Source organism: Dermacentor silvarum, chromosome 3 (genome assembly GCF_013339745.2).
Source record: "Dermacentor silvarum isolate Dsil-2018 chromosome 3, BIME_Dsil_1.4, whole genome shotgun sequence".
Taxonomy (NCBI): Eukaryota; Metazoa; Arthropoda; class Arachnida; order Ixodida; family Ixodidae; genus Dermacentor; species Dermacentor silvarum.
Window position 1 is genome coordinate 53,655,214 of NC_051156.1, and position 20,890 is coordinate 53,676,103.

Genomic DNA, 20,890 nt, shown 5'->3' on the forward strand with positions numbered 1-20,890 from the left:
TACATCCCGTTTAGTAGTTAAGAGCACGCTATCGCTTACGTAATTGCTAAGGCAATTTTTACCTACACTGCCTACACAAGTGTAGCCAGGGTAGGAAATCACCTTCTTTTAAACCGTGTTGTAGAAGTGTAGCTCCGCCAACCTACTTGAAGCCATTTTTATAACAGAAGTGTAGCATGAAAACAACACTTTCTACACTACACTGCAGTTTCGATGAGTGAAGGTAGCAGACGACAAACAGGTGGGGGTTTCAACTGCGTGGTGACATTTTTTTTTTGCGACGGATGTTGCTGTCGGTATACATATATGGCGACGACAGTAAGGGTTCACTGTAAGGACGGCAGCGAAGTGATGGTGCGAGCGTGTGTCACAGGGGAAGCATAAAGAAACATATGTATACCTCTATAGAGGAAGGTGAGCTTCCAAACAGATAAAATTATGTTACTGTGGGATGGGGCGTATAGTGATGCGCTGTTTTAGACTTTGCGCTGTGTTTTACAAGCATTACAAAGTTGTCTTCGGGAGCTATGCATTCCCGATGTATTTAACTGCAGTTTACCTAAATTTCTTGCTGGAAGAAAAATAGTACATCGGCTTTAGTGCTCTGGCAAGGGTGCGCTTCTAGTGAGTGCGAAGTCTGGCGCTTTTTTTTTTTCGCTGTTGCAGAGCAAGACGCACTGTCTGCTCTGATTGGCTACAATCCCGGCAGCCAACTACGGCACCAAGCATCATAGCCTCTGTCCTGCACTACACTCGGCTGCGCGAGCGTGAACAAAGCGTAGGTAAAAATTAGCCCTACCGTTTCCTAGCTCTACTCGTAGCGCATGAAATACGAAAAGTGCCGCCGAAAAGTGCCACGTCCGTACGCCGTCACACCAACGGCCTCAAAAGTTATTGCAAGGAACCAACTCAGCTTATCACCTGACTCAGCAACCATCTGATCATTCCGTGCGCCCGACCGGTACTAGTTCGTTGCGTAGTTGCGTGTTGGTGCTTTGCCTCAAGACAGCGACACCGCTAACACTGCAGCAACAGAAAGGAAGCGCATTTCCAAGCAATTCTCGACTCTTCCTCCCATCCTCCGAGTGGAGCATAGCGCTATCCCTAGGCTACGCATCTCAAGAATAACTGCTGGGCGCCATCAGTAGTACATTGACCACTTCTGTCGGGTAGTGGCGCCGCCATCTACTTTCTCAAGTGGAGGGTAAAAGAGGAAGAACGTTGTAGAATACGGGGGTTAGCTGGCTTCGCCGAGCCTTGGCCATACGAGCTGCGGCGCAGGCGTGTATGGCCTAGTGTCTTGACGTGACAAGTGGATGCAGTCTATCATGGCTTTTTGGCACATGCCTGGTCACCGCCACGCGCTTCCCTCGAAACTGAATATCTCACGTTACTCCACGACACTGCATACCACTGTACTGCATATCTTGTTGTGACTAGTGCACTCCATTTGAAGCTCCGTGGTATCCTAGCTCTGTATCCGGGCAGCATCTTCGTTGCAACGGCTGTCTATCAAGCGGCTGAGCCCGAAGTCTGTTGCAGATGGAACGCTTCCATTTAATACACCTAACGTAATAGACACCCCTTGTGTCACCTTGTCGCATACATTATGGGGGAGTTAACCAAGAAGGGACGCACACCAACATTTTATATGTAGTGCCGAAGTTGTCTATTCGGGCAAGTAACAAGTGACCCAACTTGTCTACTAGGTCAGGCAGCAGCAAATTGTCCATTCGGGCACATACTCACGGAGGCCCGTGTCGTCTGCTCGGTCGGCACGACATCAGCCAGCATCCGCCTAGCGGCCAAAGTTAGTAGATAGCTTGGGTCACTGGTGCAATGTTAGAAACAAACAGACGCACCGCAAAGCGGGTAATGTTCCCATATATTGCTAATCGTAGTTAAAAAAAGGCGCTGGACCCTATTTGTCTCAGAGTGTGGCATTCATCGCGACGCCATCGAATTCGTTGGCCTGGTGCCCCGCTCCGGTGCTTACGGGCTCTGTGTGTGCGATGCTCGTGTCGACGGGGTCCAAAATCAGTTCCACTTTGGTGGTCGTCCTCCTCCAGGCACTGTACTGCTCGTAGAAGATGCTGAACGAAAAAGAGAGAGAGAAAGAGTGAGTACACGTTTGCAAGCTGTGTCCGCGCAACTGTCCAGGACAGAGCACCATTTGGTGGGAAAACGGGAAAGCTTTGATTCCTTTTACAACGTTAATCCCACATGACTGTACAATGTAACAAACATCAGGACTGTACAAGCCGAAACTGCACCAGCCGGTATTTACAAGTGAAACTCCCATGTGCCATCCCGCATATAGAATATGCCCGAACTGATCGGTAGAGAACACAATAGTAAAAAGTATGCGTCACCTACCGAACAGGTGCTATTGCTGCGAAGCTACTCAAAAGGTTACCTTCTCAAACAATCTATATTTCGATTCCGTGCTAAACTCGTGGGCTCAGAGACAGGAATATGGTGGCATGAATCAGAGAACCATCATCATTCTGTTGTTTATGTCCACTGCAAGGCGAAGGCCTCTCCCACTGATCTCCAATTACCAATTTCTTGCGCAAGCTTGCACCATCTTATGCTTGCAAATCTCCTAATGTCATCACAGCATTAACTTCTCTACCATCATCAACTGCACTTTCCTTCTTTTGACACCAATTCTCTCTTCGATCTCATTGAGTTAGAATGAGATGAGAAAGTAATCGATCATAGATCATCTTCCAGTTGGGATTAAAGGAAAAAATTTTGTTTAGCAGCTCATGTAGTCCGTACGGCCGGTACCCGGTAATCTTTTGGAGTAACAGAATGGTTGTCAAGAGAGGGGAAGCGCAGTTGAAGATGGCAGATGATTACGTCACGTTATGTTACTGTAAAATTTGCATGGATAATTTCGGCTAGGCTGACGTAAGGCTGCGATAACTGGAGATCGCTGGGAAGTGGTTGCAACTTTGTCCTGAAGTAGATATAGTCAAACCTCCTTAAACAAAACTGGTTATATTGGTGTAATAAATATAACGAAGTCATCATAATTTCTATCGAACTTGTAGAAATCCTTGTATTTGAAATCTTGGTTTAATAAGGAGAAAATTTTCTTCAAATAGATATAACAAACCACTTTGTTTAGCTCAGAAAAGTTATAGTTCAGAAAAGTTAGGCAAAAATCTGGCAGCGCATGACGCTGCTCGTAAGGAGTCTGAATCAGCAGTTCAAAACTCCCTCGACGACGACGCGGCAGAGAACATTTTCGTGGTTTTTCGGCGGAGCACAGTGGTATTTTTCGTCGGCATACAAAGCGGTTACTAAGAACGCATCCCCGCCTTTCCGGGTTTCGAGGGTCAAACCTGAAGGCGCACAGTCGTTGCAACAAAGTGTTGGATGTAACAGCGTAAAGCCTGTTTCAAATGCAAGCATTGAGCGAATGGAGCGAACAGCGGCACGGCGCTGCGAAGCTTTTCGCGAGGTTTCGTTTGAAGCCCGTAGGCTAAATTTTACTTCATAGATAAAAACATCACGTGCAACACCGGATAAAGAGTGTGGCATAATGAAAACATATCAAACCACATCAAAAAATATATATATCAAAGGCAAGTAAGAAATATAAAAGTTGAAGGTAAGAGATACCAATGAGTCGCGCTGGTCCTGAAGCGCATAGGAGACGCCCCCCCCCCCCCCCCCAGATGGTAATCCATTTAAAAAACCAGCATGGCTATCAAGAGAAAAAAAAAACCAGTCCGAGATGACAGAAAATTAAACCTAGAGAAAAGCTGCAAGGCTTAGAATACAGGGTTGCTTGAAGCAGGGCAAGAATTGCTGTTTATTAGGGGTGTGCGAACATTCGGTACTTTCGAATAACGAATTGAATAGTGTCCTAGGAATTGGATTCCTTATTCGAATCGAACAGTCACTATTCGTAAATGAGGATATTTTTTAAATACATTTCGAATATTTCAAAACGTCAACTTCCCCAAAATACACATGATATTGCAGCAAAAGTACGGCAAATTTTCACCTGCGAGGGTGTTGTGTAGACATAAAACATGAGAACTTGCGTACTGGAGCAGGCTACGCCACTTCATCATCATCATCATCAGCCTATATTTTATGTCCACTGCAGGACGAAGGCCTCTCCCTGCGATCTCCAATTACCCCTGTCTTGCGCTAGCGTATTCCAACTTGCGCCAGCAAATTTCCTAACTTCATCATCCCATCTGGTTTTCTGCCGACCTCGACTGCGCTTCCCTTCTCTTGGTATCCATTCTGTAACCCTAATGGTCCAACGGTTATCCATCCTACGCATTACATGGCCTGCCCAGCTCCATTTCTTCCGCTTAATGTCAACTAGAATATCGGCTATCCCCGTTTGTTCTCTGATCCACACCGCTCTCTTCCTGTCTCTTAATGTTAGTGCTAACATTTTTCGTTCCATCGCTCTTTGCGTGGTCCTTAACTTGTTCTCGAGCTTCTTTGTTAACCTCCAAGTTTCTGCCCCATATGTTAGCACTGGTAGAATGCAATGATTGTAAACTTTTCTTTTCAACGACAGTGGTAAGCTCCCAGTCAGGATTTGGTAATGCCTGCCGTATGCACTCCAACCCAATTTTATTCTTCTGTAAATTTCTTTTTCGTGATCAGGGTCCCCTGTGAGTAATTGACCTACATAAACGTACTCCTTTACAGACTCTAGAGGCTGACTGGCGATCCTGAATTTTTGTTCCCTTGCCAGGCTATTGAACATTATCTTTGTCTTCTGCATATTCATCTTCAACCCAATTCATACACTTTCTCGATTAAGGCCCTCAATCATTTGCTGTAATTCGTCTGCATTGTTGCTGAATAGGACAATGTCATCTGCAAACCGAACGTTGCTGAGATATTCGCCGTTGATCCTCAATCCTAAGCCTTCCCAGTCTAAGAGCTTGAACACATCTTCTAAGCATGCAGTGAATAGCATTGGAGAGATTGTGTCTCCTTGCCTGACTCCTTTCTTGATAGGTAACTTTCTACTTTCCTTGTGGAGAACCAAGGTAGCTGTGGAATCCTTGTAGATGTTTGCTAAGATATTCACGTATGCCTCCTGTACTCCTTGATTACGCAATGCCTCTATGACTGTTGGTACCTCTAATAATTCGAATGCCTTTTCATAATCTATGAAGGCCATATACAGAGGTTGATTGTACTCCACAGATTTCTCGATTACCTGATTGATGACATGGATATGATCTATCGTAGAATATCCCTTCCTGAAGCCAGCCTGTTCTCTTGGTTGGCTGAAGTCAAGTGTTGCCCTGATTCTATTGAAAATTATCTTGGAGAATATTTTATACAATACTGAAAGCAAACTAATGGGTCTATAATTCTTCAATTCTTTAACGTCTCCCTTCTTGTGGATTAGTATAATGTTGGCGTTCTTCTAGCTCTCTGGTACACTTGAAGTTGTGAGGCGTTGCGTATAAAGGGCCGCAAGCTTTTCAAGCATGATATCTCCTCCATCTTTGATTAAATCTACTGTTATTCCATCTTCTCCAGCAGCTTTTCCCCTGGTCATGTCTTTCAAGGCCCTTCTAACTTCATCGCTAGTTATAGAAGGAGCCTCTGTATCCGGTTCATCACTATTTCGAATGAAAGTAGCTTGGCTGTCTTGGGCACTGTACAGGTCAGTGTAGAATTCTTCCGCTGCTTTTACTATGTCATCGAAATTGCTGATGATATTACCATGCTTATCTTTCAGTGCATACATCTTGCCTTGTCCTATGCCAAGCTTTCTTCTTACTGATTTAATGCTGCGTCCATATTTTACGGCTTCCTCAATCGTTCCCACATTATAATTTCGAATATCCCTTACTTTCTTCTTGTTGATCAGTTTTGACAGTTCAGCGAATTCTATCTGATCTCTTGAGTTGGACATTTTCATGTTTTGTCGTTTCTTTATTAGGTCCTTTGTTTCTTGGGAGAGCTTACCTACTGGTTGCCTTGGTGCCTTACTTACCACTTCATTTGCTGCTTCTGAGATCAGCCTAGTTACGGTTTCATTCATTACCTCTTTGTTGTCCTCATCTTCGTGTTCTAAAGCTGCATATTTGTTAGCTAGCACCAGCCTGAATTGGTCTGCTTTTACCCTTACTGCTTCTAGGTTGGCCTGTTTCCTCTTGACTAATTTCACTCTTTCTTTCTGCAAATTGAGAGAAATCTAGACCTCACTAACCTATGGTCACTGCACTTTACCTTGCCTAACACTTCTACATCCTGCAATATGCTTGAATCGGCAGAGAGTATGAAATCTATTTCATTCCTTGTTTCTCCATTAGGGCTTTTTCAGGTCCACTTCCTGTTGCTGCGCTTCCTGAAGAAGGTATTCATTATTTGGAGCCTATTCCTTTCCGCGAATTCTACTAACATCTCTCCTCTTGCATTCCTAGAATCGATGCCGTAGTTGCCAATTGCTTGCTCGCCAACCTGCTTTTTCCCCACTTTTGCATTGAGGTCGCCCATGATTACAGTATACTGAGTTTGCACCTTTCTCATTGCTTATTCAACATCTTCATAAAACTGTTCTATTTCTTCATCATCGTGACTAGAGGTTGGGGCGTAGGCTTGTACTACCTTCATTTTGTACCTCCTATTCAGGTGTATTACGACGACTGCTACCCTCTCGTTAATGCTGTAGAATTCATCAATGTTGCCCGCTATGTTGTTATGGACTAGAAGTCCTACTCCGGATTCTCTCTTATCTGGAAGACCTCTGTAGCAGAGGACGTGGCCGTTAGTCAGCACTGTGTAAGCCTCACCAGTTCTTCTAACCTCACTAAGGACAATAATATCCCAGGCAATGCCTGATATTTCTTCAAATAGTCCTGCTAAGCTAGCCTCACTCGAGAGGGTGCGCGTGTTGAACGTTGCCAGGTTCAGTTTTCATTGGTGGCCTGTACCCAGAGATTCTTAGCACCCTCTGCCGCGTAGCAGGTCTGACCGCCGCCTTGGTCAGGTGCTCCGCAGCCACTGGGGACTGAGGGCCATGGGTTAATTGTCGGAGTCATGAGGGAGGTAGTGGGCGAGTACTGCACCAGGGAGGCCAATTCCTGTTCTGGTGAGGGAGTGACTTTGATGAAGCTTAGTGGATCTTCCTAGTTTGGTTGCACCTGAACTAGTATAGCCCCACTAGCTGTAGGTAGTATATTTTTTTTCTTGCTGGTGTGAGGCACCACTTCATGTTTGAAAATGTGGTGGACTGGAGTAGGATTCGAACTTACGACCTTCAGGTTTGAGGCCGAGTATTCTACCTCTGCTCCACGCCACTTAGGTAGCCGTATTTTGCACGCTGTACAGCGATCATTCGCACTCTCTGAAGAGTCCTGTGCATGCGAAGGAACTACTTGTTTGCTCCTATAATGCTTCATTAGTGCTTTTAATAAACAACGCTTCATAACTTACTATGAAATGACAGAAACCTGCTAACTTAAAGAATACCGGGATGTGATCACCTTATATTAATTGCGATAGCGGCTATTCATTATTCGAAAGCTATTCGAAAAGTATTCGATATTCGATTCGATTCTGGCGCTATTCGACTTGTATTTGATTCGGTCCCAAAAATCAATATTCGCACACCCCTACTGTTTATCTACACTCCACTGGTAAGGGATGTCATATTGTGCGAAAACAATGCTCAACGTGCATCTACATACATCAGGCGCGCGGCCTCCACTATGGTCCAGAAGATGGTGAGGGAGAAGAGCATGACGATGATGAGTAGGTAGATGATCCAGCCCTGCCTGCCCAGGATCCTGCTGGCGTACATCCAGGCGAGTACCATGACAATGACGTCACCCGTGCCCATCGCGGCATTGGTCGCTATCTGGCACACGTCTTTCCAGTCGCGGGCGTCTCTGACGAAGTGCCACAACGGCTGCAGCAGAAAGTGGCGCGATTACTACTGCGCACCCCGGCTAGCTTGGCACGTAACTAGACCAGGAGCGAAATAATAACGCACGCAGTCACAGAAGCGGAACTCTCGAATGACAAGGAATCGGGGGTATGCGAAATTGTTAGAGTGCGCTCCTCCACATACCTCGTCCGACCAACGCAGATGGCGGACCTCAGGCTAGAATCGTAAATAAGTTGTCAACGTGCTGCCCGGTGATATCATTCCTGCCGCCTTGTGTCTCCGCACCATCCAAACTTTCATAACGCGTGTCTCACCTTTAACTGCGCTACCAACGAGAACACTGTCACATTGGTAGGAAGTTAGACAAGCGGAAAAGCCTGCTTACGGAATTTCGCATATCCCCTATTGCCGTCATACGCCACGAAATGCCGCAATGCCAAGCATGTCCATGTTCAGGCCCATTCCTGAATAGAAGTCATCGATTAAGCTTTGTGTGAAATGAACACAGTTGAAATGAGCACTGTGTATAGCACATCGGGCTAACGTGCTGGAGGTAACTGGTTTAATCGCGCCATAGCAGGCGTATTTTTTTTCTTTTGCTGCGATAGCAATTATATGGACACTCCAAGCGCATTTCTGCCGTCGGCGTCGCCGTCGTCGCCGTCAGGTTCCGTATAAAGTCCAATGGCGATAAAATGCGCGACTGAAAGCGTACGAGGGTGCGGCTCAATGTAGTGCACGCGAAGGAGGAAGGCCGGCCGGAAGCGCGCGTCCTTCTTTCGCACGCAAGGCACGGGGGCGAGGCGACGGCGAGAGAGAGGGTGGGTGGGTGCGTTCTGCTGCGTCGGCTGCGGCTCACAGCACGGCCGCGAGGGCACCGTATCTTGAAAGCGATCTGCGAATGTGGGCGAAGTGCGCCCGCGAGGGCCTTATCTTTAAAGCGATATGCGATCGGAACAAAGTGCATGCGCCGAGTGCCGGTAGCTTCATATGCGCTGTGCTTTCAGCGTTTAGTTAGCGTTGAAGCAGGACGAGAGACAGCGCGAAGGTCAATTTGCGGGCTGCTTCTGGCGCGCTATCTCACTCCGGTGCTTTCACAGCAAGTTTCCGCGGTCATCGAGCGAGATGTGTTCATGTTTACCTGTGCGAGCGTGACACCGTGCTTGTCTATTTAGTTAGTAAGCGAATGTTTACAACTTTATACGGTCCGTTAAACTACTATCCTTGTTTCTACTAATTTGCTATCGCAATCGATGCTTTGCCTTCCGGGCGAAACTGCGACTTTTTTTTTCAGTGAAGACACCCGTAACGTGGTGCGACAGAAACTTTACTACCCGCCGCAAGGTGCCTGGAATGAAGGAAACAATGATGATTATAATTGTATTTGGCATCTCCTTTGAAACGTGACTGTCACAAATGGTCACCTTGCCTGCTTGAGCTAATAGGTAATTTATACAGGCTTATCAGTCTAGCATTTTGCACTAGATACCCTTAATCTATTTCTCTCCTCCGTAAACCATTTGTCAACCTTGTACTTATGCCTGTAGCTGATCCGGTCCTATCAATCTCTTTCCTGCTATAAGAGTTTGCTATAGGTGTCTCTTGCTTCTATCGACTACTGACCAGTGAATGCTTCCAACCACTTTGAATCCTAGTGCATGCTATGGGACGCCAACGTTTCTTGTTGGCCATATGCCATAAAATTTCATTACGATGTGCGGAGTCGTTTCCGGACTTTTGTTGCGGCAGACACATTTATTATTCTGTTGAAAATAATTGCTCCGGAATATTTTTGTCTTCAGGCCGGCAGCTCAGGCTTCCAACAGCATTTGTAGCACTACCTACCTTAGAATGAATACCTTTAAAACGACCGGCTCGAACAAAAAATTCTGCAACAATGGAGTTTCGCAACTGGCTACAGGCCTTGCCTTTCAAAGTGGCATCGGTCAAAAATCTAAGGTTTCACGGAAACGCGTCTGGCAGGAAAATCACATATTGAATAAACACGGAGTGATGCAATGACCAAAATAGAACTGAAAGCTACCAAAAATACACAACCAAGAGGTTCCTATGCGGGCTATTGCAATAAATAAATTTATTGAAAAGCCACGAAACATTTTCCCTGCTGTTGATGGCGTTATGGTCTCAATCGATGTTAAATCGTTATTCAGAAACGTTTCAGTAGAGCTGGCCATAAGGGTTTGCACGGCCGCCCCCATCACTGACGGATCGCTGCCCGACAGGTCTCAAATTGACGTTGCGGACCAGTCCCGACTCCTAAGGTTATGTTTGTCGAATACTCAATTTATCTTCCAACATAATTTTTACTTGCAAATCTGTGGCACAGCTGCATATATATTTGTTTCTGCTGCCAGTCTTGCCATGCAGGGCGTAGAACATCGGGCTCTCGCATATTTTACACCTTCTCCAAAGGTCTTTCCAAGATATATAGATCACTGCTTCTGCATAATTCACCACGATGCTGTCTCTGCGTTCACTACTCATCTGAATAGTGTGGAAAAGGCAATACATTCAACGTCGTGCATGAAGCAAACAGTTGTCTACCATTTCTTGACGTTATTGTCAAGCACGCTAACAATGGCCTGTCATTCCACGTCTACACAAAGTCTAGACATACAGGCCACTACTTGCATTTTAACTCGGTGCTGCCGCAATCACACAAAATGTATGTTGCTGCTACACGGTTCAGTGAGCAAAAACTGTTTTCACAAGATAGGAAGACTGCGCGCGTGATGTTGCGAACCTTTGTGAAGATTTGAAAACCTGTGGCTGCCCTTCACCTTTTCTGTCCTCAGTGCAGAAGAAACTTCCGCACCCAGCAAGACATCGTTCTACATCGCCTCTTAGGGAGCGAGCTGCCCTTCTATATTTCCCAAGCACAAGTGAGACCATCGCTCGAATCATGCGCTGATAATACTTCAAAATTGCGCATGTGCTAGAACGCAAACTAAGCAACGTTTTAGTCAACGTAAAAAAGTGGCTGCCACGTAATAATTTCTCCGGTGTAGTTTACGTCATATCTTTCGGTGATTCCGAGTATATCGGTGAGACAACTAATTAAAAGATACCAGTGAAACAGCACGAGCACGAGGTCCGAAAACGGCTCGTAGCCTCGAGTACCCTTGCTCAACATGCTGAGTCTAGAGGACACATTATTGACTGGACACGTGGTTTAGGCATCGAAAAGAAGCTCACGTATCACCTGCATCTAGAATACCTGGATATTGAGACCATGGCGCACAACCTGAATAGAAATGATGGGATACTTCCTCTTGTAGCTTTAAGTACGCAGTAGCCAACTTGACGGAATACCTGTTTATTGCTATGTGCAATACAGCGGAAAAGAACCCCAAGGCACTTACGTGGGTGTCTTAGATAGCTATACAGAGCAAGTAATCAGTGACATCAGAGAGCCACAAACACGCACGTGCGTCCCATCTTAGATACAACAATGCAAGACCTCAGTGACGTCCGAGTGCCACTAACACACGTTCTATCTAAGGGGTGATGACAAGACACTTCCGACGATGTATACTCGCTGCTTGCGTCATATGCAAAAACGTGCTTAAAAAATTATGCTGTGTCTCTGTCACTGATTTTATTGTGACCAAGGCTTCCGTAGGGCCAAAGCATTATCAGCCAAAGCGCTATCACATTTCAGGTCTTTTTTGGTGGGTAGACCACTCCGCGTGCTTTCACAATCATGGGTGAACTAAGGAAAGTGTAAATGTCTGGTACAAACGTGTTGTTAAGCAACTTGCTTTGACATGGATGGCAAACGGCGCCAGAGCACCCGAATGACATGTCTTGATGCCTGTGTGTGTGTGCGCGTGTGTGCGTGCGTGTGCGTGTGCGTGTGCGTGTGCGTGTGCGTGCGTGCGCGTGTGCGTGCGTGCGTCGTGTGCGTGCGTGCTGTGTGGTGTGTGTGTGTGTGTGTGTGTGTGTGTGTGTGTGTGTGTGTGTGTGTGTGTGTGTGTGTGTGTGTGTGTGTGTGTGTGTGTGTGTGTGGTGTGTGTGTGTGTGTGTGTGTGTGTGGTGTGTGTGTGGTGTGTGTGTGTGTGTGTGTGTGTGTGTGGTGTGTGTGTGTGTGTGTGTGTGTGTGGTGTGTGTGTGTGTGTGTGGTGTGTGTGTGTGTGTGTGTGTGTGTGTGTGTGTGTGTGTGTGTGTGTGTGGTGTGTGTGTGTGTGTGTGTGTGGTGTGTGTGTGTGTGTGTGTGTGTGTGTGTGTGTGTGTGGTGGTGTGTGTGTGTGTGTGTGTGGTGTGTGGTGTGTGTGTGTGGTGTGTGTGTGTGTGGTGTGTGTGTGTGTGTGTGTGTGTGTGTGTGTGTGTGGTGTGTGTGTGTGTGTGTGTGTGTGTGTGTGTGTGTGGGTGTGTGTGTGTGTGTGTGTGTGTGTGTGTGTGTGTGTGTGTGTGTGTGGTGTGGTGTGTGTGTGTGTGTGTGTGTGTTGGTATTCGTGGCTTCGTCGACCAAATGGTGTACGCATACGCTCCCTTTTCCTGTGAATCTAATCCTGGCTGTAGGCTTCGGCGTTGCTATTATCAATTCTCGCATATCAGTTTTCTCCTGAGAGCACGAAATCCTGAAGAATCCTTTTCATGACCTCAATCAGATTTATACACGGTACAGGAAAAAAGTAACCGATTGCAATTACAGTTACTTCATTCAAAAATGTAATTGATTACAGTTACCAATTACTGCACTATGAAAGTAACTTAGGAGTTATTCAAAAGTAATCGATTACTTCCGCGTTACTTTCCTCCGAACTCTTAATAACCTTACACAGTTGCAGTAGACATAACTCGCAGGCTTGCCACTTTCCGAGAGTCCTGTGCAGCCATTCACACATTGCTTACCTTTACAAACGATTGTTCTTCGAAAATTTCGTTGGTCATCTCGGTTTTTGTAATAAAGAAGTCAGCAGCGACACAACTGGTGGGATGTGTGGGCTGGGGTGTAGGGCGGTGTTCTAACGTATGGACATCCTGCACACAATATCGTCGTTACGAAGCATCTGGGCCCTCTGTAAAACGCAGCGCTTCAGTGTTGCGGGGACTGAATAGTTGGGCTCATGAATAGCTGAAAAAAATTGTCCGTGTGTAGAGCGCCCGCCTCGGCTCCGGGAGGTTGTGGGTTCGATTTCCACCGCCGCCGGGCACTCACTGGTTCAAATGGGTACAAGCGTGCCCCGGCCTGGCGTTCGGCTTCCTTCAGGGGTGATACGCTTGGGAAAGGAGCCTGCGCCCTGAATTCCCGTCGAAACCAACGTGAGCATGGAAAATCATGGTACAATATTACGAAACATGTTATGGATTACAAGTAATCAATTACGTGTAATTAGTTACGTACACGTCTAACCTCAATGGATAGCCCTATGTAATTGCCACGCGACCCCATTCTGAAGGGAAAACGTTGACAGCTGAGTATGTGGGTGCGACGAGACAGGAAACAAGCAGGAGTAAATGGCCTCACGGCCGGATAGGAGCGGTGACCACTAAAATATAAATAATTCACAGAGAAACTCCACTAGAGTTGCCTAAGCACGTGTAAGCAGTGTGCCACTTGCTCATCTTCACGCAGCGCGCTGTCATTATCAATCTTGTCAAACTTGATCCGACCAGCATAAAGACTTATTGAGCTTTACCGCTTGTTATTAACTTTATCGGACTACATCCGATTATTATCAACCCTTATCGGTCGTCACCGACCTGCGACAGTTAATGCCCAGCGAAGCTCTTGCAAAACCACCACTACAACTGCCGAGGGGGGTATGCAATGCTTTATTGATGGTTGGGATACTTGTTTTGAGCTTGTTCTTTATTGAAACGTATGCTGTTCCGTGTGTTGTATGGGTGATTTCAATGAATTTATGCACTGTTCGCTTTAATTTATGCAATGCTGAGCGCATGTAACCTCAACCTTACTGGAGTATGAGCCACTGCACGTTTTGCTTGCTAACGGGGGTATGAGTAATAACTCATACCCCCGTCTTACGTCTTACGTGACGGACGGACATGATTCTTTGTTGGGTAGGCTTATGCATTTAAAAATTAAAATTACTTTGCACCTATTGAAGGTGGAAAGTATTGACGGTGGTCTCCCCACCGATTGAAGCACTAGCGCCATCAACTAAATTTCTTGTCGGTTCAAGTTTTTATGAAACACTGCACACATGCAGGTGGAAGTCGGTAAGGGCCGGATTGACCGAAGCGGCATACTTTCGCCGTTAGAAAAATTCCGACGGTCTCTTACGTTATTTTATCTGTTATGTTATCTTATGTTAAGACGACTTGAAGGCGAAAGCCCAAGTGCCGATGCATTAAAGACGTACACATGACGTACACTTCTTCCTTAATTCGCTTAGTTTACTTTGCTTAGTCATCTCGCCTAATTCGCGTACTTATCCTCTGAATTCGCTTACTTCGCTTAGTCATCCCTCTTAATTCCAAAGCTCGAGAGTTCGACTCCCACCCAAGGTCTTGGGTTCGAGTGTCTTAAATAAATCTATCTGAATGAACTCAGATATTCACGCCTCAGATTATTCCACGCCTTCCTCATGAGTCACATAGTTTATGTGGCAGCCATGCACAATTGGTATAACTCCAAAAAGAAAAAACTTAACACGCTCATCAGAAAGAGTATCAAAAGAGTACTAGGCATTCCGTTACGGGCGAGCACGGACCTCCTTATGCAACTAGGAGTGCATAACACTTTTGACGAGATAATTGAGGTCCAGGAGTCGGCCCAACTGGCCCGTCTATCCTGCACCCCGGATAGAAAGAAGATCCTGGCGATTCTTGGGATCAACCTTATACTAATGGCAGAACGGAAATATCAAATCTCAGAAGATCAAAGGAATAATATACGAGTCGCACAGTTTCCCCGTAATGTTCATCCTCAACACAACGTAGGCAGACGCAGGGCAAGAGCCCTCGCTCTCCTCAAGAGTACCAAAGACGATCCCCACTCAGCATGTTTTGTCGATGCAGCCCAATATTGACAGTCGTCTAACTTCGACACTGCCATCGTTGATCACAACGGACAGATAGTGAATGCAGCTTCCCTGAAGTGCTCAACTCCATCAAGAGCGGAGCAGGTCGCAATTGCTATGGCACTCTAGACAGCAGCAAAACACAAATCTTCACTGATTCGAGATCGGCAGTCAGGGCTTTCGCTTCAGGGTCCATTGCTGAGGAGGCTCACAAGATTCTCAATAGCAAGATCATCTCTACGCACACCATCACGTGGTTGCCGGCGCACCCCGGCCCCCAGCTTGACTCCTTGCCCAATCTCAATGACATCGCCCACTCCCAAGCGCGCGCACTAACCCACCGCGCGGGAGCAGGGGCGAGCTCAGAGGCCCGGGTTCTCGAGTTTCGGGACACTCTCATTACATTCAACGAAATCACTAAGCACTATAACCTGGGTAGGAGGACTTATCCTCCACCTCATAGAAAACTGGCTAGACCTCTGTCGTCCACTTTACGCAATGCTTCAGACTAAGTCCTATCCCAACCTGGCCCTTTTCATTCGATCACTCCAGAGGCTTTTAGCTCTACTTGCCCCGACTGTGCGACTGTTAGCAATCTACAACACATGCTCTGGCGATGCCCCTCGTTACAGGGGCCCAATCGCATCACGGAAGAAGAATGGAGCTCTGCCATCCAGAGCTCAGAACTGTGACGACAAACTTGGGCTGTCCAGAAAGCCCACGATGCCGCTGTTAGGCTCGGCCTACCCGTCCCCACGTGGGAGCGGCCCGCAGCTCTGCCCTAGGGCAGGGCTTCTCAGGACCTATTTAATAAAGTTCTTTGTCTGTGTGAATGAACTGTGCCTTAATTAACTTCGCCTTCATTCACACCAAACGTCGTGGGTTCGAAGGTCTGAATACTATCTTAATTATCTGGGCCTTAATTAAGTTCGCCTTAATTACCATCCAAGGTGGTGGTTCCGACTCCCACCAAAGGTCGAGGGTGTGACTCAGACCAAAGGTCGTGGGTTCTTAGCCTTTTTGTACCTTTCGTGTCCATGCATTTTCGTTCAGGGTCGACTGACTTATAAGTGATATAAGGTTTTCGCCTTAATAAACGAGTTTTGCTACAAGAGCAGCGTATAGCTCCTAGCATTGACTATGCAACGCGGTCGGATTATTTGAAAGGTGGAGTTAGCCAAGGTCGAATTACGTGAATCGACTGTAATTGTAAAGTTCTTTTTAAGCAGGTGCACGTGGTTTGCAATTAAGCAGGTGCACGTGGTTTGCAATGTGTGCGGCAAAAGATGTTTAATTTCGGCTTGGTTCTGAAAATAAAGTTCGTTGTGGACACCAGCACAGTGCGTGTTGTATGTGCATCTCTTTGCGTCCTTTTTTTGCGCTAAAACTCGACTAGACTCGATGAACCAAGAAGGCCACATCGCAACCCTGACAGCTTACAAGACCCTTCTTTAATCCTTACGAGCTGCTGGAGGAAAAATTCAAACTATACCATTGGAATGCAGCCGCACTGTACAGGAGTCGTGCAGTTCACTTTACTGTTACGTCCCATTTATTGTAAGGTTTCCGTACACATTTCTTCAATCAACCCGAAAACTTTATTCGATCCACAAGTCTGTTCTTTTGTGGAAGACGAGGGCTCCAAAAAAAGTCGATCGATTCAATTTAGAAACTTCAAGCCCCTGTTTACATGGCATACAGTGAGATCTTGGAAATAGAAAATGTTTGTACACGTTGTATAATGATAAGCCACTAACGCATTCCTGAAAATAAATTCACCTTTCCTTTATACAATTTTAGCAATGAAAAAATTTCTAAAACTGGAATAAAATTTTACAGAATGTGTAGCTTTCACACAAAAGAAATTCTTCAATCCTTCGCAACAAGAAATGCCTCAATTCTACAGTTCCCAGTTGTTTCTAAATTGTTTCCGGATTGATGAAGTTCGTTTAACAGCTTTGGAAGCGTGTGATGAAGACTTTGTTTTGTTAACATAAGGGGTGTAAAGGGTATTTTCCAGATATCATCACTGCGTCAATTATAAGACCTTGTGAGTGGCGTCAACTTTGAAAATGTACGTAGAAGTCCGCCTGAATCGTATTTACACTTTCTGGCCAAATTTTGAGGGTACAAGTTATGCACAGATACAACATTGTATTTTATAAATAGAGACTTTGTGTGCGCAGTTTTATCAACGCATGCAATGTGACGAAGTGCTTTCTTTTGTAAAATAAGCAGCTGGTTCAGGTTCGTGAACGTGGTTGTGCCCCAGACTAAACAGCAATAACTTAAATGGAAAAAATAGTGCGTAACAAATATGAATATTGACAGCTGCTGGTAAGTGTAACTTGAATTTCGGCAGAATTCCTACTGCCTTTGCTATCTGCGTAGCAACATGGTTAACATGGATGTCCCAAGAGAGATGAATTTGAAAAAGTACACAAAGTGACTTTATTGAGTCAACAATTTCTGTACGTGAATTCCCTAAGATAAGACTGTCGAGGTGTGAAGATAACAGATTTTGTTTTAGTTTTGTTAACTTCAAGAGAATTCACTACGCTCCACTTGTGTAAATCGCGGAGAGCTTCATTAATACTACTTTGAAGAGTTTCATAACAATGACTGCGAAAAAAATGGTTGTATCACCAGCATAAGTTATGTACTCTGCGCGGTGGTTATCTTGTCTAATATCATCTATATAGAAATTAAATAGACGCGGTCCAAGTATGCTCCCTTGGGGGACACCTGAGGTAATTGCTTTGTACGGAGATAAATTTCCCTGAATGCAAAGACATTGCTTTCTACGTTGCAGGTAAGATGTTATAAGCGCGAGCGGTGTGGCTATAATTCCGTATAATTCAAGTTTTTTAGTAAGTGTTAAGTGGTTTAGATGGTGGAACGCCTTCGAGAAGTCGATGTATATACCAACTATCAGGCGTTTTTCATCGAAGGCTTTGAGAATGAGTTCGTTTTGCATGACACAAGTTCTGTAGACCTGCCTTTGCTGAATGCGAATTGGTTGGGGCTAATAAAATTGTACTTGTTGGAAAACCCAGTTATTCTATTCTACATTATCTTTGCTCAACCTTTGGAGAACACGGGCTGCATGGATATTGGCATGTATTTGATGAGTTGTTTCATTCTCCACTTTTGAATATCGTAATAACCTTTGCCACTTGCATTTTCTTCGGAAAACACCTGTCGAGAGAGCAAGATTATAAATATACGTGAGCTGTGGCAATATGAAGTCAAGAACGTACTTTAAAAGCCTCATTTTAATGTGGTCAATATCGCATGTTAAGCTGTTCCTAAGAGATCTGTACACGTTATTTATTTCACTCTCAGTTGTGGGATCCATATAGTATATGCTCGTAGAATTTCTCGAGAACCCATTTTCTGGCTCCGGAGAATGAGAGCTAGTGACTAGATTTACGAAGTAATGATAAAATTCTTCAGATAATTCAGCTCCTTGTTTAAGTTGATTGTTCAGCGTTATTTCACGAGCCTCTGCATTTTTAAATGCCCGATTTAGTAGCTCAATAATTTTGTTCCGCATTAACCCCAATGTCTGTTTTCTCCCGATATCGAAGTAACTGTACAGATAGCTTCGCTTTGTAATCCGTAATAAGGCGTTACTTTTGTTTCTATGTGTCCGAAATATCTCCCAGTCATCAATGTTACGCGTTTGGAGGAACCCGTTAAAAAGCTTACCTTTCTTTTTAATCATCTTAAGGCATTCCTTATTTATCCAGGGTTTGCGCGCTTTTTGTGTGTGTGTATGATTTATGGAAATGACTTCTAGTATGCATCAAGAAATAGGCGCAAAAATTCGTCATATGCGTCATCAGAGGTGTGAGACATGCATACGGCATCCCTTTTTATTTTTATAAGGTTATTGCAAAAGTTCTCCAATGTTTCTTTCTTTTCGCTAATATCCTGAATTTCCTTGCTTTGTGGAAATGTCGTACGGTGTCGATTCGTAAAAAGACGAGTACGTTTTCCGCTATTCGCCACTACAATTGATCATGGCGCCCTTACCGCTCGCTTACGGCGCACCCTGATGCGTGTGTCGCAGGTCTTGCACTTGTCGGTTTCCCACTCGCGCAAGCAGGTCTCCAGGCAAACCTTGTGCGTGAACGCTATGGAACCCTTGCAGGCGCAGGGTTCCAGCAGGGGCCCGTTCTCCTCGTCCGCCTCGCCGTAGCAGATGCGGCACATGGGACCAGCAGAGTCCTCGAGCAGCGCAGGCGCCACGCCCTGACCCTTCGTCTCGACCGTCGCTTCTTGCTCGACGCCCTTCTGGGACGCGTGGCCGTCTGCCATGCCTGTCAATCAGCCGCACTTGTCTATAGAGTCTCACACCAGGATTGGGACAGTGAAGTGGAGCCCTAGCTTTGTTGAAAAGAACTAGCGGTGCTGCGCAAACCGTTCTTGGCTTGCCTGTACGAGTATTCGCGTTGCGGCTCTTTTTTGTTCTTTTCGCAGCTTCCACTGTGCTGCTGGATAGCTATGACCGCTGGATACATGATAACAGATTCCACAAAACACTGCTTCAATTCATACGCAACACTGGCCTCACACCACACATGTGTAATACACATATACACATCCATAGAATTATGCCATAAAGGGCCCCTCACCAGGTCTGGCCATATTGAGCGGACAAGCGCAGTGCATACAATGCGCGCTAACGATCGTGCCTGCTAAGTATTACATCCCTACGCGCCGCGGAAAGACCTTAAATATGAAACCGAACGCCATTTGTCCTTCTCCTCACGGGCGCCGCACTCCAAGCCGGAGGGTTGACGTATACAGCAAGTGTGACTACGTACATGTTTCTGTGCTGTGACGTCAGTCATAGTGACAAGTTACTTCGAAACTTATTCAAAGCGACATCTCTTATTTGTGTAATCCGGTCTTTCAAATGAAGAATTAAAGTTTAGAGACATAATAAAACACACAAACCGAATGTCTGCTTGTTTTTGTTTTACTCCGCACCGTAGCAAGAGAGATGTACTTCCGTTTCGTCGGCTTGTTCCCACGTGGAGTCGCGTGCGCAGACAACGAAACTATGTAATTTTCTACTGTGTTCCAGTGCGCGATCATGCTCTGTGATCCGCTTGCGTCTGCCTCAGTGTTCGTGCAGCACTGACTTATACCGCTAGTCAGGTGTTCTCGTGCACAGTGCGCAAAATCGTGCGCTGAGCGAAACGAGACAAACGCAACAGCTCGCGCTCGAGGCTGTCACCGGAAGTGCGTCGTGCTGTAAAAAAGCGAGAAAGAAAAAAAAAAGAGGCGGGATCCGTGATGTATGCGTCACGCGATTCTTCGGCTCCGGCATGGGAGAAAGCAGGGAAGAAATTTCGCTTGGGGATGCTAAACGGGGCAAATGGACAGAGTGTCTGTGTTGGCCGTGAAGCTCGCCTCCTGAAATCATGGCTTCGCCGCACTGAAATATTTCTACGTCGGCTATTATTGAACAAATATGAAGAAAATTATTGCGCTAGAACGCTTCCTAGAGGGCACGTAACAGCTTCCAGCGCATAACCAAAATTTGCTATGTGGCCTGGTGAGGGGTCCTTTAAGGGCAAGTCGTTATCGCAATAAAAAAAAAGGTAAACGTATGTGGATAAAACGAAGTTTTTGACCGTGTTAGCCGTACAACTATATTGTGGCCTCGATAACGTCAGTCCATGCTCCCTATAACTTTGTTTGAGGCATAATTGAATTCTGGGTTTTAGGTACCAAAACCACGATTTGATTATGAGGCACGCCGCAGTGGGGGACTCCGGATTAATTTTGATCGTTCTAACGTGCCCCCAATTCACGGCACACGGGTGTTTTGTAGCGTTAGCTACACTGGCCTAGCCAAGCCCGTTTCGCGCGGCACATCAAGAGCGGTGCTGCGCATGCGCAAGGATCAGTGATGTCCAGTGGCGTAGCCAGAAATTTTTTTCGGGGGGGGGCTCAAGTTGCAACGCGGCCT

The 20,890-nt window shown here is 45.8% G+C and overlaps 1 protein-coding gene across 1 annotated transcript; it reads right to left on the reverse strand.

Annotated features, from left to right (window-relative positions):
- Window positions 1-1,930: 1,930 nt before the first annotated feature.
- On the reverse strand, window positions 1,931-19,227 carry LOC119444344 (E3 ubiquitin-protein ligase MARCHF2-like). The gene is made up of 3 exons (XM_037708754.1): window positions 18,961-19,227; window positions 7,695-7,915; window positions 1,931-2,093 (listed from the first exon to the last, which is right to left on the reverse strand). Exons 1-3 carry the CDS (start codon window positions 19,225-19,227, stop codon window positions 1,931-1,933), a joined length of 651 nt encoding a protein of 216 aa, XP_037564682.1.
- Between the last annotated feature and the right edge of the window lie 1,663 nt (window positions 19,228-20,890).